Source organism: Cetorhinus maximus, chromosome 3, assembly GCF_964194155.1.
Source record: "Cetorhinus maximus chromosome 3, sCetMax3.hap1.1, whole genome shotgun sequence".
Classification (NCBI taxonomy): domain Eukaryota; kingdom Metazoa; phylum Chordata; class Chondrichthyes; order Lamniformes; family Cetorhinidae; genus Cetorhinus; species Cetorhinus maximus.
In genome coordinates, this window is record NC_135881.1 from 125282935 (window position 1) to 125302253 (window position 19319).

At 39.8% G+C, this 19319-nt stretch overlaps 1 protein-coding gene across 6 annotated transcripts in view; it reads right to left on the reverse strand.

Annotated features, from left to right (window-relative positions):
* fam133b (family with sequence similarity 133 member B) overlaps positions 1 to 19319 on the reverse strand; it is a 112040-nt gene that overhangs the window by 63940 nt on the left and 28781 nt on the right. For 3 of the 6 annotated variants that reach the window (XM_078538930.1, XM_078538934.1, XM_078538933.1), the window contains exon 10: positions 10552 to 10599. In XM_078538930.1, the coding sequence (XP_078395056.1) occupies positions 10552 to 10599 (48 nt within the window). Of the gene's footprint in view, positions 1 to 6694; positions 7402 to 10551; positions 10600 to 19319 lie in introns of those variants that run through there. The other 3 variants (XM_078538932.1, XM_078538935.1, XM_078538936.1) reach the window with 2 other exon arrangements.

Genomic DNA, 19319 nt, shown 5'->3' on the forward strand with positions numbered 1-19319 from the left:
GGACCTTATCAAAAGCCTTGCTAAAGTCCATGTAGACCACATCAAATGCATTAACCTCATCAACACTCCTGGTTACCTCCTCAAAAAATTCGATAAAATTTGTCTAACATGACTTTCCCTCAACAAATCCATGCTGACTATCCCAGATTAAACTGTGTCTCTCCAAGTGCAGGTATGTCCTGTCCCTCAGAATTCTTTCTAGTAACTTCCTCACCACCGAGATTAGACTGACTGGTCTGTAATTTCCTGATCTATCCCTTCCTCCCTTTTTTAATAATGGGATAACGTTAGCAGTCCTCCAGTCCTCTGGCACCTCACCTGTAGCCAGAGAGGATTTTAAAATTACTGCCAGGGCCCCTGATATCTCTTCCCTTGCCTCCGTCAACAGCCTGGGATTCATCTCATCCGGGCCTGCGGATTTATCCAATTTTAAAGCCGCTAAACCTGCTAGTACCTCCTCTCTCTCTATGTTAATTTCCTCTAATATTTAACATAACTTCCTTGCTTTTATACTATGTGCCCCTAAAACCTAGGAGGCTGTATGTTTTATTAACCTCTCTTTCAACCTGGCCTACCACCCTCAGTGATTTGTGCACACGTACACTCAGGTCCTTCTGCTACTGCAGTCCCTTTAGAATTGTATCCTTTTTAAAATATAGTCTCCCTCCATTCTTCCTACCAAAATTAATCACTTCACATTTCTCTGCAATAAATTTCATCTGCCACCTGTCCACCCATTCCATCAGTCTGTCTATGTCCTTCTGAAGTTCTACACGGTTCTCCTCACAGTTCACAATGCTTTCAAGTAACACCTACAAATTTTGAAGTTGTGTCCTGGTACAACAAGGTCTAGGTCATTAATATATATCATGAAGAGCAAGGAATATATATCATGAAGAGCAAGGGTCCCAACACCAACCCCTGGAAACTCCACTACAAACCTTCCTCTAGTTTGAAAAACATCCATTAACCACTATTCTCTGCTTACTGTCACTCAGCCAACTTCCTATCTGTGTTGCCACTGTCCATTTTATTCCATGAGCTATAACTTTGCTCACAAATCTGTTGTGTGGCACTTAATCAAATGCCTTCTGGAAGTCCACTTACATGACATCAACAGCATTAACCTCATCAGCTTTCTCTGTAACCTAACCAAAAAAAGATTCCAGTAAGTTAGTTAAACACAGTTTGTCCTAACATATCCATGCTGGCTGTCCTTAATTAACCTGCATTTGCCCAAGTGACCATTAATGTCATCCTGAATTATCATTTCTTGAACATTCCCCACCATCAAACTTACTGGCCTGTAGTCGCTGAGTTTAGCTTTACACCCTTTTTTGAACAAGGGTGTAACACTTGCAATTTCAACAGTCCTCTGGCACAATCCCTGAGTCTAAGGAAGACTGGAAAATTATGGCCAATGTCTCTGCAATTTCCACTCAGTATCCTTGGTTGCATTCCATCCAGTCCTGGTGCCTTATCAACTTTAAGTACAGACAGCTCATCCAATACCTCCTCCTTATCAATTTTAAATCCTTCAAGTGTTTGAATTACCTCCTCTTTCACCGTGACATAGGCAGCATCTTGTTCCTTGGTAAAGGCAGATGCAAAGGATTAATTTAATACCTCAACCATGCCCCTGCCTACTCCATTCCCCTTTTGGGTCCCCAGTCAGCCTCAGTCCTCCTTTTACCATCCTTTTACTATTTATATTCCTATAGGAGGTTTTTGGATTCTCTTTTGTATTAGCTGCCAGTCTTTTTTCATAATCTCTCTTTGTTTTTCTTATATGCCAACAACGCACAGTGACAGCAGTGTGTATCAAGTACAAGATGCACTGCAGGAACTCACCAAGCCTCCTTCGACAACACCTTCCAAACCCACGATCACTACCATCTAGAAGGACAAGGGCAGCAGATAGATGGTAACACCACTACCTAGAAGTGCCCCTCCAAGTCACTCACCATCCTGACTTGGAAATATATCGCCATTCCTTCACTATCGCTGGGTCAAAATCCTGGAACTGCCTTCCTAACAGCACTGTGAATTTACCTACACCACATGGATTACAGCAATTCAAGAAGGTAGCTCATGTTCTCAAGGGCAGTTAGTGATGGGGATTAAATGCTGGCCTAGCCAGTGATGCTCACATCCCATCAATGAATAAACAAATGCTTTTTCAATTTGTCTCTGAACCGTCTACATTCAACCTGGCTTTCGGTTGTATTTTTTAACCTGACATCTGTCATAACCACACTTTTTCTTCATCTTAATATCTATCTCTTTGTCATCCAGTGAGCTCTGGATTTGTTTACCCTACCCGTCATGGAAATATACCTCATCTGTGCCTGATCTATCTATTCTCTAAAGGCAGCCATTGTTCAGTTACAGTTTTGCCTGCCAGTCTTTGATTCCAATTGATCTGGGCCAGATCCATTCTCACCCCATTGAAGTTGGCTTTCCCCCAGTTAATTATTCTTACTCTAGATTGTTTTCTTTTCCATAACCAATCTAAACCTTATGATACCATGATCACTGTCCCCTAAATGTTCTCCTACCGATACTTGATCCACTTGTCCCACCTCATTCCCAAGGACAAGGACTAGCTGCGTCTCCTTTCTCGTTGGATTGGAAACATTCTCCTGTTGCAAGTCTCCCTGAACACACTCTCGGAACTCTTGTCCCTAAAGTAACTCCACAAGGGCTTGGTAATGATTTATATATTATGGGACTAAGAAGATTTTCATTTACTTGAGAAAAAGGAACTTTCCGTGTTTTTCCTCCCCAAACCATTTGCCAACCAGTCCCTGAAGAAACAGGAAAAAATGCAGGTACAGTTCAGGGCTGCCCCCAATTGCAGCTGTTCCCAATTCTCCATTCCTGGCACTGTGAAATGCCAGCATCTGGAATTTCTACTAGGGGCTCCTAACCCGGTGCTGTAACTTCAAGAGAGAATCTCCAGACATACTGTAAATGGCTAAAAAATTGCAACATAGACCATTTCTCAGATAGTTTTCATAGAATATTGGATCGAGTTGTGAACTTCAATCTGCAAATCATCAGCAAAATCCCAAAAGACCTCGTGATAAAATTGGAATGACTTAATGACCCTGAAAACTGTTAAACACCTCCATTGCAATCAAACAGCAAATTCTCTGACTCACTGTGAGCAATTCCATGGAACATCTATTTGTATTTAGAATGGATTTATTCTTGGGCATAGCACACAGTTCCAGTAAATATAACTCTTGTACCTTATCACACCTGTGTATCAGTATATATAATGCAAGTATGATATTCATTTTTTTGGATGAAAAAGGACCTTAATCCTTTCCTGGTGGAGTGATGAGAATATTCTATTTGTAGGCAAAGGGTTGAATAAACTCAAAATAGCTATTTAAATTAGTTTAAAGATAGGTTAATAAAATAAGAAATTGTGAAGGCATTTCAAATATTCACGAAGAACTATGCTCATGCCTTCCATCTCCACACGCAGGTTAACTTTCTGCTCTCTAACGGGCTCTACTCTTTCCTTAATTATTCCCTTGCTCTTTAGGTATTTATAAAACATCTTTGGGTTTTCTTTGATTTTACTTGCTATTATTTTTTCATACCCACTCTTTGCTTACCTAATTTCCTCTTTAATTTCACCCTTGCACTTTCTTGGCCTTCTGCCTAAGCTTTGAGCTTTCGGTTTGATACAAGCTTCCTTTTGTCTTATCCAATCTGTACGATCTCTGACATCCAGGGAGGTTTAGATTTGGGAATCCTACCCTTTTCCTCTCAGGAAGCATATTTGTTCTAAACTCTTGTCTATATCCTCCTTGATTGCCTTCCACTCAAGTAGCTGTTTCCAGTCCACTTTTAACAAAGCATATCTCAGCTTAACCTCAATTTAATACTTTTACTCTTGGTCTTTGTCCGTTTCCATAATTACTAAATCTAACTGAATTATGAGTACTACCAACATGCTTTCCCATTGACAACCTTTCAACCTACCCAACTTCATTCCTTAAAAACTAAGTACAGAATGACCCCTTCTCTTGCTGGGCTTGATATGTACTGGCTAGAAAAGTTCTCCTGAATGCATTTTAAGAATTCTGCACACTATCCCTTTTACACTGATTTTATCCTAGTTAATATTAGGGTACATGAAATTCCCTATTATTAGTGCCCTATTCTTCCTGCACATTTTAGCAATTGTTTATATATTTGCTCTTCTGCATCTAAATTGTTTAGGGTTCTGTAGTATATATTAAAGTGTGATTGCCTTTTTTGTTCCTCAACTCAACCCATATGGCCTCATTTGATGATCCTTCCAGCATTATTCAAAACTGATCGTTTCTTTAGCCAATATTGCACACCTCTATTTTTATCCCTCTTTATCCTCTCTGAAAACCCTGTAACCAGGAATGTTACTACTCTTGACTCCACTGCTATTGAAAACTACATCCTTTTCTCCTCTGCAAATTAGATACAGGCAGGGGATTTATCCAATCAGTAATTGAGCAATAGAGATGGTCTTATCCAAAGAGTAATTGAGTCAGGCAGATTAATCTCCCAGCCTGTTCTGAGTTAGTTGATGCCCTTCTTTAAGCAATAGTTTATGGTATCATACTTCCTAGACTCTGGGCCTTCAGCTCACCTGCTTTATTCACTAGTCTCCTTAATGCATTGAAGTACATATCGCCAATCACTGAACAACTTTTTTGCTCTTATCTTCTAGCCGTTGCTTCCTCTGTCTTCAATACTCATTAATTTTCTGCCTTCTATTTCCAGCTTTGCGCATGTTCCTTATGAAACTCTTTCGAGTTATCAACAGTCACAGATTGCAACTCTTTCGAGTACAATCACAGTTCTTGGTTTCCGGGAATGGGACATGAACCCACAACCCTCTGATTCAAAGGCGAGGGTGCTATGAACTGAGCCACAGCTGACACCTCATGTTCCTTATGAATCTATACTCAGGTTCCCATCTCCCTGCCAAGCTAGTTTAAACCCTCCCCAACAGCAAACCTTGTTGTCACAATTAAGGTGCAATCTGTCTGTCTTGTACAGCTACCACCTCTGACTGAAATAATCCCAATGCCCTACCAACCTAAAGCCTTCCATCCTGCATCATCTTTCAAGCCAATGTCACCTGCTGTATCCTTCTATTTCTGGAATCACTGGCACATGGCACTGGGAATAATCCAGATATTGCTACCTTTGAGGTCCTGCTTTTTCATTCCTTCGTGGCTCCTTAAAATTTGCTTGCAAGACCTCATCCCTCTTTCTGCTTAGGTAATTGGTACAAATATGAACTACACCCTCTGCTTGTTTACTGTCCCTCTTCAGAATGTTCTGCAGCTGCTCAGTGATACCTCTGATACCAGGGAGGTGACATATCATCCTGGAGTCACTTCTGCAGCCAGAGAAACACCTGTTTGCTAATGATTGCTTTCCTGACCTGCCTATTCCTCCCCATCTGATGGTCACCCACTCCGTCAGCACGCACAAGCTGTGTTATTCATGTAGCTCTCAGCCTCCATGATACTTTGCAGTGACACCAGCTGCTGCTTAAGCTCTAAAACCCCAAGTTGGAGCTCCTCCATCTGATACTTCCTTCACATGTGGTCTCCAAGATGCAAGACAAGCCTCATGGCACGGGATGTGCCTTTGACTGGACTGACGTTCCCAGCCACACCTGTTTAGTAGGCTACTAACTACCTTCTTAGTTGAACTCACTACCCTAATTTAGAAAAAAAGACAACTGTAATACTTGCCAACAAATCAACTACATGCTGGCTTGTGAGGTTACTCCTAGATTTTTTTTGTTTTTGTATCGAATGGTGGAGCAGGCTCGAAGGATCAGGAGTAGGCTATTCAGCCCCAAGTCCAAGAATATATACTGTTGCCTACGCTCAGGTCAGGACCATCTCTTCTGCTCTTTTTATGTTCCTGCTGCCTCCACTCAGGTTCTGACTCTGTTATGGGCCTTCTCTCTTGGTTTATTCACGGCAATGCCATTTTTGTTAACGATTTTAATGCCGGAAATGTTGGGGTTAGAGTAGGTGGAGGAAAACAAAAACATAGTTCAGTTTTTCTTCCATTTTAAGAGATTACTCAAGGAGGATCTGTCAATTTAAGGTTTAACAATGGCATAAATCAAGATTCAGATGTGTGTATAAATATGCAAATAGAAACTTGTACCATTGTGAATGTTGTGTCGGAATGTTTAAGCTCATTTTATTCTTCCCAGCTTTAGGAAAGGTGAAGAAGAAATTCCCACTATTTTGTTCCCCCTTGAATCAATCTGGGTATTTTAAAAAAAGTTTGCCCCTGCCAGGAAATTACATGGCTGCTGGTGCTTGGAGAGCGTGCCGGGTGATGATGCTTAATTGCAACATGGCTGAATGGGACAGCATCAATGGGCCAACTGTTGTTTTACGTCCATCATTTTTTACATGCTTTAGGTGATTAGAAAGAACTTTACTGTGCAAGAAACTTTAAGTGGAAAACAAAAGCTGTATAATACCCTCCAATAGTACAAAGATTGTTTTCCCTTGACAAGACAAGACCAGACAAAAAGATGTTTCAAATGATTACTTTTAGCAATACTGCTTACTATTAAAATCACCAATTGTATCAATAGTCACTATCTATTTTAAACATCCCCCTCCCCACCTGATGACAAACAACTGCAAACAAATAGGACAGATATTTTAAGATTTATTTTATATATTTTACAAAGTTATAAAACACTCAGGTCAATACTTTATTAGGAATGATGCTATTTCCCATTCAGAAACAAAATGCAAACTAAAACACAACTGAAAACTTAGGTATGTTGAGCTAAAAGGGTCAAGAAATTATACAAAAATAGCTTTCTAGTGTAGGCCAGACAGCATCAGGCTAACAGGCATCACTTTCTGTAGAGTTAACCAGTAATACAGTGACATAGAACTGCTGATAATTTCCAACTTATCAGTCAAGTTTAGATTCATACAATATAGGCAAATACAGTTGGATCGTCTCACATTTAAACAAGTTATCAAGGGACTATGTTACTTATCAAAAATGGTCACAGTTGGTAAACTTGAACCGTACAAAAAAAAAATCACAGAGGCTTATTTGTTGTTCATCACCTTGGATAAATAAAAGCTACCTGTAAAGTTACAAATGTTTGCAAATGCAAGCAGAGTTTGGAAATCATGCGTTAAGTAGTGTTCAAGTCCTTTTCCACCTCAACTCTCCAGGTCTTTGCCATGCAGCTTGCAGAATTCAAAGAACCACCAAAGATACACTTGTTTTTAAATTATTTTATTTATTCTTGTCTCATGCCGAATCTAAATCTGAACTAAAGACTTTTTTTTTCTTCTTTCCATGTTTCTTGTGCTTCTTTTTCTTCTTTAATTTCTCCTTAATAAAATTTAAAAAATGCTGTCACTATAAATACAGTAGTGAGATCATATGATCCAAACTGGTACCAACATGGTACCGTACCCTATAATACTGTTTCAATTGTCATAGGAAGAGTCTGAGATAATATCTTTGCCTGTAAATTTTGGTCGAAGTAACTAGCATGGAGTAAGCTTATTTATTCTGTTCTGCACATAGTATCTCCCATTAGTTTCCACACACTCAGACTCTTAACAAATAACCATTTAGTTGATAACTCATCCATCTTGATGGCAAGCTATTTTTCATCTTGGATAATATACTGCACTAATTATTTAAAACCCCTCTTCCAAATACACGTATTATACAGAACAAAGAATCCCTGATTAATCTGCAGGATTGAGCATTACCCACGTTTTTTGTGAACATTTGAACTGAGGTTTGATAGATATATAATAGACAACAACAGTTTTATACAAAAGCTTCCTACTCAAAGAACATTCATTTCAGCTAATTTTTAAAATTACATTTTCAAACAATTTTGTTCCCTTTCAGAAGGATGCTAGGTATTGTGAAAACAGGGCATTGACAAATAACAACTGTAGTGCATAAAATAACTACGTACAGTATTCAAATACTTTTTGTGGAGAGGATCATAAAATCAGTGGCAGAGGGATTGGAAGAGAGAATATACCTGGATAATACAAGTCATTGATTATCTTTACTTTTTTAAAAATTAGTGAATTGAATTCTAGAGTTCAAATGTTGAATGATGTTATTATGCCCTTTGCAGGTCTAAACACCGAACTATACATTGGGTGGACCCATCTATTTGTTGGGGGAAGTAGTGCAGGGGCGGTATTTTGAAAATAGCCTGGTCACGCTTTACATGATTGCAGTATACTTAACCCCAGATGACCTAAAAGGGATGTATTTGAACTGGAAGTTAATTAATTATGAAAACTGAAAGATAAAGCACGGTGTCAATTCACCACTAAGACAGTCAAGCAGGCAAAACTAGTTAAGCATTTGTAAGATTGGCATACTGATCAACTGGATATTTTGCAATTTTGAAAACAAGTGCGATGTACAAGGTAATAAGCCAGCAAGATAATTAGGTATCTATTAATCAGAGATGAATAGTGCATGTTTTATATAATCATGATATATATCAGAAGATTTAATAATATTATGATTCAATAAGTCTGGCAATTTATTAATGCAGCAATTTAAATAGGTGCTTTGCAATTTCAAAATTAAGATCCAACCTAAATTAGTAATGGAAAATAAAAATGAGACACACTTAGAGCAACACAGATAAAGTGAAAAGCTTTCAGTGAAAGTGGTTCAGGAGAATCTTCTGTCAAAAGAAAATATTTTTAATAGTAATACTGTGGACAAATTTAGGTTAGAAAAGTTACTTGGAGCAATTTGGTTTTGTGTTTCCCCCCACCACTGGCAGCTGCATTCATTAATTGCTCCATCTTAGAAAAAAGAACGGAAGAAAGGTGTCAACATTAAAGTGTTTAAGGGGAAATCAGCTAATTTCAGTGATATAAAAGGAATTCTAGTTCAGAATAATTGCTTGGAAAAAGGATACAGATCAAACAGGGGTTAGCAGTCGGAGATGTTTAATGCAACTTTGATTGAGGAAGCATGTTAAATACATGGTTAAATAGAGGTTAGAGCAATTTTAAAAAAAAAGTCATGTAATAAATATAGAAAAGAATTTAGAAAATATACTAAAACTATTATTTAAATGCAGTTCAATGTGCAAAAGTGTTAAGTAATAAGACTAGAGAAAATAAATAAACCTTAAACAGCAACATTTTAAAAATAAGAGTAAAAGAGTAGAGGGAACTTGTGTTCAAATGTACATGTGATTAAAAGGTGGGAATGCAGAGATAAGACCATAACATTTGCAAACAAGATCCTTGGTTTACATCTAGATGTACAGAATGCAAAAGCAACTGGGCAATACTGAACTTGCAGATGACCTTAGTTAAGTCACAGCTGGAAGGATTGTGCAATTTTGGGCACCTCATTATTGGACATATATAAAAACAATGGAAATGTGCAACGTGGATTCACTAGAATATTACTAGGAATGAGGGGTTATGAGTTATGAACGGAGAATTGACAAGTTGGGACAAAATAAATAGTCAATAGCTATTTTCATTGGTTTACAAGGCAGTAATGAGAGGGAAAATTTGAAAATAATCACAGAAAGGCGGCATTAGAAAATAATTTTATAAAGAGGTAAGATAGCATGTGCAGTTCTCTGCCACAAAGTGTTATTGAAGCAGGCTTCCTGTTTTAAATTAGTGAATTTGAGAGCTGTTTATACAAAAGGAATATTCAAGAACAAGGAACTGAGTTTAGACTAGGCAGCTCACGTAAACACTTACATACACAGTCCCCAGCAGAGTCATGTACACTCTTCACTCTGCATCACAAGTACTGAAGTTTTGGTCAAACAAATACACTAAGATAAATTCCCAGAAATATTTACAGATGGCCCAAAAATGCATGGATTACATTGCCTACATGAAGTAGCAAAGAAAATCTAGAGATTAATCTGCTGTGTTAGTATCCAATCATAACATTATTACCTAATGTTTGTTCTTTCCTAATTATTTCTCTATTAATTCACAGAAGGTGCTTAATTTCTCTACTAATTCTTGGGAGTTGCACAAGTGAATATCTTTTGGCTCGCTGTCCAACTTGATACTCCTTGTTTCCAGCATCTACTTGGCAATTTACCCCAATGGCTTGGCCAAATTCAGGAACTCATCATATAGGGAAATTAGGCTGCAACCTACATCTCAGCTAGGCAGTGTTCATTAGTTTAACAAAAATCTTCTCAGTTACAGGTAAATCATCATTGTACAAACTATTATTTTCTACCCCTTCCTCATACTATCATAGTGAGAATGCAAACATACTCAGTGGCCAAGTAACCAGAAGAAACAAAGGTATTCTGTGAGAAATGTAATCACGTTCATGAGGTCTAAATTGCAACAGTGCCTCATTCCTGCTTTTAGCACCTCGGTAAATACAGTTGTCTGGTGAGGAGAGGGGAAAAAGGGAAACAGTATTGTAACAACAAACCAAAAGATCTGTAATAAAGGGGTCAGTTGTACTGCCAATTCTATTACGTTTAGTACTTACTGCAGTTTTATCTCTCTCGTCATTATTTTTCTTTTTCCTTGACTGCATCTTGAAAACAAATGTGCTCATTAATGAAATACAGTTGACAAGCTACAGGAAATATAAATATGAAATCTGTACTCTTCAAATGCAATTTCAAGGGCCAATATCCTGTATCATAGCAAGGTTATTTAGCTTTGATCTTTAAAATTATTTTCACTCTTCCAATAATTGCTCAACTTCACATTTTCTGTAGACATGCTTAACTGAGTTGTTGTAAAGTTCAGTTTCACAGGGGTGATTTTTTTTTTTAAAGGTTATGCTTTTAAGTCACTCCCTAAGCAAACAGAAATCTAGGCAAATACGCCACTGCAATTTCAGAAATACTGCCCTTTAATTGAGATTGAAATCAAAGTTCTGTCTGCCATTTTGCGTTATTCAGTAGATGTTTTTTAAAAAGTGTTCTATTTCAAGCAGAAAGGATAGAACTGGGGTCTACTCTACACACTTATGGGCTTTTATTTACAGAGGCAAAATTACAAACATACACCTCCAAACACAGTTTCAGTTTGCCCCTGTATATAGCCCAAGTGGATCCCCAGATAATACCCAATTAATACACACATGGCACTTAGGTTATGAGTTTTTCCAGTGTTTGGGCCAATATTCCTCCCTCAACGATCACCACCAAAACTAAATTAATTGATCATTCACCTTTTTGCTGTGTGATCTTGCTGTGCACACATTGATTGACATGTTTGCCTATGAAACAGTTACAATTAATTCCTCTTCAAAATAAAATATGAAGCATTTCGGGACATTTGAAAGATGCAAGGAAGTGCTGTACAAAATGCAACTCTATCTTTCGTTTCTTGCATAATTTAGTGGCCTACCCATCTGCTAAACATAATGACTAGCCAAGTAACTAGAATAAAACCAATGTATTATGTAAGACACATAACCACATTTTCAATCACAACACTGCACATCTTTAATAGGAATGCCTTTAATGATTTATGTTATTCTTTCCTGCGCCACTGATTGGTCTAATAACCTGGGTACCAGGTTAGTAGACCAATGGTTTTAACAATGAGCTATTGTTGTCAATCTTCAGTCTTCAGGCTTGGTTCATTAAAAATAATTAATAGCTTTGTCGCTTTTTAAGCTTGTGAATAACCAATTTATTGGAGACTCTTCTCATCCCAGTACACATTTTGTAATACAATAGTTACATCATGCAAGAAGTTAAAAAATAAATGCTAAACCAGAAAGAAATAAAGTCAACAGCACACTTAATACAGCAGAATATTACAGCAATTAAATAAGTTGATAAGTCAGACACCAATGACAATTTTAAGCACATCCACAGTAACCAGACAAAGTGCATCATGGCAAGCAATCATGCCAGGAAGAAAAAGCCACAGCAAGCCATGAGCATAGATCATTTTCGGATATGCAGTTAGGCCCTAGATAGAATGTGCCATGGTCAACATTTATTTAATCTTCAACAAAATTATCTTGTTATATATTTCATTGCTGTTTATGGCATCTTCCTGTGCACAAACTGACAAAGTTACAACAGTGACTGCACTTCAAAAATGATTCATTGGCTGTAAAATGCTTTGGGACATCCCGAGCATGTGAAAATGCTACATTGATACAAGTTTTCTTTAATTCTTTATGCAATTTCAACTAAAGAAGGCACAAGTTAATAGGGCAATAAAGTGAAAAATGATACCATGTGAAATAGGCACTTAACTGAATGGGAAAGAAGAATGCTGAAAGAGAATTATTTCTCTTTTCATCGAAATGATTACAAACAATGGCTGGAGGGGTGGTGCTGAAAGCCATATTTAAATTACACAATTTGGTTTAGATAAAGCATGGATTCTTGCAGGCTGTTTGGGAATCCTATCCTATGCCACCTAAAAACAGATTCCCACTGTGAGCTATAACTCAGATTTAAGTATACCATTGTTATAAATACCGCATGGTTTATAGTAGTATTTTAGAGGTAATTTTTAGTTCTGGGAAGATTAACATTTAACTGTAGAAAATAGGCTAAATGCAACTAAAGCAGCTTGAAGACCGTTACATGGGGCCATGTTGACTTAAGGGGCTAACAGCCAAAAAGGCAAGATCATAGAACAACAGGTGGGCTCACTTAGCTGGAGAATTGGAGATGGGGTGTCTCTATTGCCTGCAAAGAAATGCAGCCCAGAGACTTGTTTTGCTTTATTTATTCACTGCTTGTGCAATCTTACTATGTGTAAATTGGCTTGCACAGTTACTTACATAAGACACTAAACTTTAAAAATAATGAGATAAAAGCAAAAAACTGCGGATGTTGGAAATCCAAAACAAAAATAAAAATACCTGGAAAAACTCAGCAGGTCTGACAGCATCTGCGGAGAGGAACACAGTTAACGTTTCGAGTCCGTATGACTCTTCAACAGAACTAAAGAAAAATAGAAAAGAGGTGAAATATAAGCTGGTTTAAGGCGGGGCGGTCAGACAGGTTGAGCTGGATAGAGGGCTAGTGATAGGTGGAGATAGCCAAAAGATATCACAGACAAAAGGACAAAGGTGGTGGTGATATTATCTAAGGAATCTGCTAATAGGTGACATTAAGGGTGGAAAGCAGGACAAGCAAGGTACAGATAGCCCTAGTAGGAGTGGGGTGGGGGTAAGGGATCGAAATAAAAATAATGAATTGGTCATTAAGGACTCTGGGCCACCCGAGGATATAAATGCAAGCCTGTCCTTTTGTCCTTAATTATGTCACTTCTAGTTTGTCCTCGAGAGGATAAATCACCTGAGTTATCCAATTCTAAACATTTCAGTCAATAACAACTGAAATATAGAAGTAAATTATCATAAACTGCAGTATCAAAGTGTTTTTTTCCCCTTACAAAACTGCTTCAGGTTTTGAACAAAGCCAGGACTGAGTTCCTTTGCTAGTGCCATTGGGGAGGGCTTAAACTAACACATCGCGGAGGGGGTGGGGGGGGGTGGAACCAGGAGAGAATATTAGAAAGTAACACCAGGGTGCACGGGATGTTGGGAGAGGAAGATAGCATTAAAATAGAGAATAATAAGTTAATAGATGGAGTCAGAGTAAGGGAGCAAGTAATGAAGTTTAAATCAGGGTTATACTACATGTATGTGAATGCACGGAGTACAGTTAATGAAATTGGAGAGTTACAGGCACAGATTGCCTTGTGGGAACATGATGTTGTGGCGATAATGGAGACCTGGCTTAAGGAAGAGCAGATCTGGATGTTAAATATACCTGATTACAAAGTGTTCAGAAAAGATAGAAAGGGGAAAAAAGGAGGGGTGGTGTTTTTGGTTAAGGAGAGTATTGCGGTACTGGCGAAAGAGGATGTGTCAAGAGGATTCAAGGATATAATCAATTTGGCTAGAGCTATGGAACAAGAAGGGTGCAATTACATTGCTCGGCTTAATACATAGACCACCAGCTAGTGGGAAGGATATAGAGGAACAAATCTGCAAGGAAATTACAGAGGTGTAAACATCATAGAGTAATTATAATGGGGGACTTTAATTAATCGAAAAAGACTGGGATAGTGGTAGTGTAAGGGGCAGTGAGGGACAAGCATTCCTAGATAGTGTTCAGGAGAATTTCCTACAGCAGTATGTGTCCAGTCCAACAAGAAAGGAGACCTGGTTCTTGAGAATGAGGTGGGCCAAGTAGATCAAGTAACAGTGGGGGAACATTTAGGGGACAGTGATCATTGTATCATAAGGTTTAGGATGATGATGGATTGATGAATGTCATTTTCCAGAGTAAGAATAATCAACTGGCAGACAGCGGACTTCAATGGGGCAAAAACGGAGCTGGGCCGGATAGACTGGAACAAAAGGTTGGCGGGAAAAACAGTAGCTGAACAATCTGCTACCTTCAAACAGGAGATGGTTTGGGCACAATCAAGGTACGTTCCTTCAGGGAAGGGTAGGACAAACAAATCCAGAGCTCCCTGGTGACAAAGGAGATAGAAATTAAGTTAAAGAAGAAAAAGTGTGCTTACGACAGGTGTCAGGTAGCAAATACAACTGAGAACCAAGCTGAATACGGAATGTTCAGAAGGGATGTGAAAAGGCAAATGTGAGAAGCAAAGAGGGATTATGAAAAAAAACTGGCAGCTAACATAAAAGGAAATCCCAAAGTATTCTATAAGCACATCAATAGTAAAAGGGTGGCAAAATGAGGTGTAGGGCCATTTAGAGACCAAAAAGAGGATTTACACCTACAGACAACAGGCGTGGCTGAGGAGTTAAATGAATACTTTGCATCTGTCTTTACCTACAAGGGAGATGCTGCTCAGGCCATGGTGACAAAGGAGGAAACTCGGTCACTAGAAGGGTTTAAAATCGAGGAGGTGGTGGTATTGGATAAGCTGTTGGCATTTAAAGTCGATAAGGCACCAGGACTGGATGAGATGCCTCCTTAATGATCGCCTCTGAAACCTTCCCCACGACGGACATCAAGCTCACTAACCTTTAGGTTCCTTTTTTCTGCCTCCCTCCCTTCTTGATTAGAGGGGTTATATTTACTACTTTGCAGTCTGATGGAACCTTTCCAGAATCTAGGGAATTTTGGAACATTAACACCAACGCATTTATTACCTCATTAGCCATCCATTTTAAGACCCTAGGACGAAGTCTATCAGGACCCCGAGACTTGTCAGCCCGCAGTTCCATCAGTTTGGTCAGTAACGCTTCCCCATTGATTGTAATTTCACCAACTTCCCCTCTCCCTTCCACCTCCTGATTTACAGTTATTACTGGAATGTTTTTGTATCCTCTATAGTGAAGACAGAAGCAAAATATTTGTTCCTTTCTTCCGCCATTTCCTTATTATCTACTATTAACTCCCCATTCTCACTCTCTAGAGGATTCACTTTACCTTTTTCTTTAATACTTGGAGAAACTCTTCCTCTCATACTCTAATTTATTTCTCCTGATTAATCTTTTAGTCATTCTCTGCCGTTCTTTATATTCCAACCAATCATCTGACCTGCCATTCATCTTTGTGCAGTTATATGCTTTTTCCTTAACTTTGATGCTTTCCTTAACTTTAGTTAACCACGGATGGTGTATACTCTCTTTAGAATTTTTCTTTATTGTAGGAATATACTTAGAGTATTCTGAAATATCCCCTTAAATGTCTGCCACTGCTTCTCTATTGATCTATCCCCTAGTCTAGTATCCCAATTCACTTCAGCTAGCTCAGCGTTCATGCCCACATAGTTGTCTTTTTTAAGTTTAAAATAGTAGTCTTAGACCCACTCTTCTCCCTTGGTGTGTTGCTGCAGTGCATTTTGTAGGTAATACACACTGCTGCTACTGTGTGTCGGTGGTGGAGGGGATAAATGTTTAAGGTGGTGATTGGGGTGCCAATCAAGCAGGCTGCTTTGTCCTGGACGGTGTTGAGCTTCTTGAGTGTTGTTGGAGTTGCACTCATCCAGGCAAGCGGAGAGGATTCCATCACATTCCTGGCTTGTGCCTTGTAGATAGTGGACAGGCTACGGGGAGTCAGGTAGTGAGTTACTCGCTGCAGGATTCCTAGCCTCTCACCTGCTCTTGGCTAGTCCAGTTCAGTTTTTGGTCAATGGTAACCCCCAGGATCTTGATAGTGGGGGATTCAGCAATGGTAATGCCATTGAATGTCATGGGGCGATGGTTAGATTCTCTCTTATTGGAGATAGTCATTGCCTGGCACTTGTGTGGTGCAAATGTTACTTACCACTTGTCAGCTCAAGCCTGGATGTTGTCGAGGTCTTGCTGCATTTGGACATGGACTACTTCAGTATCTGAATAGTCCCGAATTTTGCTTAACATTGTGCAATCATCAGCGAGCATGCCCACTTCTGACCTTATGATGGAAGGAAAGTCATTGATGAAACAGCTGAAGAAGGTTGGACTGAGGACACTGCCCTGGGGATCCCCTGCAGTGATGTCCTGGAGCTGAGATGACTGACCTCCAACAACCCACAATCGTCTTCCTTTGTATGGTATGACTCCAACCAATGGAGAGTTTTTCCTTTGATTCACATTGACTCATTTTGCTAGGGCTCCTTGATGCCACAATCGGTCAAACGTGGCCTTGATGTCAAGGGCAGTCACACTCACAACGCCTCTGGAATTCAGCTCCTTTTCCATGTTTGAACCAAGGCTGTAATGAGGTCAGGAGCTGAGTGGCCCTGGTGGAACCCAAACTGGGGATCTGTGATCAGGTTATTGCTAAGCAAGTGCCAGTGTTGTAGCTGTACCAGAGCAGCTTGCCTAGGGATGCGGCAAATTCTGGAGCACAAATCTTCAGTACTATTGTCGGAATATTGTCAGGGTCCATAGCCTTTGCAGTATCCAGTGCCTTCAGCCATTTCTTGGTATCACGTAGAGTGAATCGAATTGGCTGAAGACTGTCATCGGTGGTCCGGAGTAGGCCAAGTTGGATCAACCAGTCGGCACTTCTGGCTGAAGATTGTAGCAATTGGTTCAGCTTTATCTTTTGCACTGATTTGCTGAGTTCCTCCATCTTTGAGGATGGGGATTTTTGTAGATCCTCCTCCTCCAGTGAGTTGTTTAATTGTCCACCACCATTCATGACAAAATGTGGCAGGACTGCAGAGCTTAGATCTGATCCGTTGGTTGTGGGATTGCTTAGCTCTGTCTATCACTTGCCGCTTATGTTGCTTGGTACGCAAGTTATCCTGTGTTATAACTTCACCAGGTTGACACCTCATTTTTAGGTATGCCTGGTGCTCAGCAGGGGGGAAAGCCTACCTGCTGGGCTAAGTGACCAATGTCAACATGGTACTCACCCTTCCAGAGCGCAACAGGTCATTGAAGCACTTGCGACACTGGATCCAGGTGCATCGCACCGCGTCACAAGAGCTCACAATCTCCCCTACTTCCTCCCAGGCACGTTTGGTCATGTTGTGGGGGGGGCCTCCTCCTCCCGTCCCTGGGAACGAGTACCTCCTGCCGTGCTGGAGGGCAGCAAGACAATCGTCAGAAAAACGAGGGGCACAGTGCCCCCTTGCCCTACCCTCCTGCCTGGCCTGCTCACCAGCAGCACTCTGGGGAGCCCTTCTGCTGGCCATGTTTGACAGCCTTTGAAAGGCTGCAGCAGCTTTTTAAAACAGGCCATTGGACCCGGCGATCATAGCAGCCCCGGCCACGTAAAATGGCGGCCGGACCCCTGCGCCCATTCCTGCTCTACCCGCCAGTCAGAAAATTCTGCCCTTAATGTCGGTCTCTTCAGTTCTGATTTACAGCTGTTTTACTTTGAGTTAATCAAAGGGCAAAGTGCGATAAGCATGTAAAACAAATGCTACATTCAGCTTCAAAAGACTTAAATAAATGACTAGCTGCCCACTGTAGGTCATAAAGGTAACCTTTACTTACCATTACATTTTGTGTTTTTGTCTGTTTCCTATTTTTGTTTTTCTGTTTCCTTATAATTTATTTTTGTTGGGAAGAATTTGATGCAGCATGCTTAATAAATGGGGTCATTGAGATTGATGGCATTTCTTTAAAGAGATAAGACTTAGGGGAAAATGTGGGCTGTAATGCCTGATGTTTTTGCATCACCTAATGTAGTACAGGATGGTGTTGTGCTGTGCTCTGTATTCTTGTGTTTCTAAGCTCCCGATTTATCTGTATTTGTTGATCAGTATTTGATGAGTTGCTACACTTGAATTTATTAACCTATAAGGAGAAAACAGTTGTGTGTCTCTTTTTGGTTTGATAACTTTGGTCACATTTGTTTCCCCCCACCCCCACCTTCTTTGTTATATTGCTGATTCCATATCCTAATTCCATGTCTATTCATCTGTTTCTGTGCCCATTCTCCATTTCCACTGTGTCAGTCCAGGTTTGTTCCCTCCCTCTTGTCACATCTGCATGTTCATCATTTGAGTAAAGGAGAGAGAGAGAGCGCGAGCAGATTTGGGGAGGTTTCAATGGCACATCAGACCAGAAATTTCTCAATTTCAGCTATGCATCTGTCTTTTTTGTGACTGTATGTTTTTGTGCTGAATAAGGAAGGCAAGGGGGAGACTTATGGGCAACAGGTGGTCTGGGAGATGATGGAAAGCATGGCATCAGGGAGAAGGCCCAAATTACACTTGTGAGGCCTGGAACAGCAGTTACAGAAAGGAAAGCACTTTGTCCCCACCTGGTCTTGGAAAGTGGGTGACAATGGCAAGGCTGCATTCATTATCCACCCCTAGCCAAAATGAGAAGGTGGGGGGCAGCAGATGACTACAGCAGGCATTAGGAGTCAATCATATCCTGTGGGATTGGAGTCACACAATAGCTGGCAAGTTTTCTTCCCTGAAGATCAGTGAATCAATTGAGTTTTGCTTTAATATGGCATTCTGGCAACGTGGTCAATTTTCTGGCTAGCCTAGCTCATAAATGAGCAGACTTGTTTAATTCAACTTTATAATTTACCCGGGTGAGGGGGGGGGGCGGGGGGGGGGGGGGGCTACCCACAACTTGTGGGTTGCTAGTCCAATACTATGACTATTGTTATTATAGTTATTATATCCTGGTACAAACAATTACCTAAGAATTTATAATTGAAATACAGACAGGGGAATTTAAATATTCTGTACATCTGTACCACAATTATGTTTATAATAATGCACTTTTGAATGAAGATAGTTTCCCACACTAATGTAAAACTGTCATTGTCCTTGAGCACAAAGACAGCACCCACCCCTTGCAGATGCCAATTCTGCCAGTGCTGAGATTGT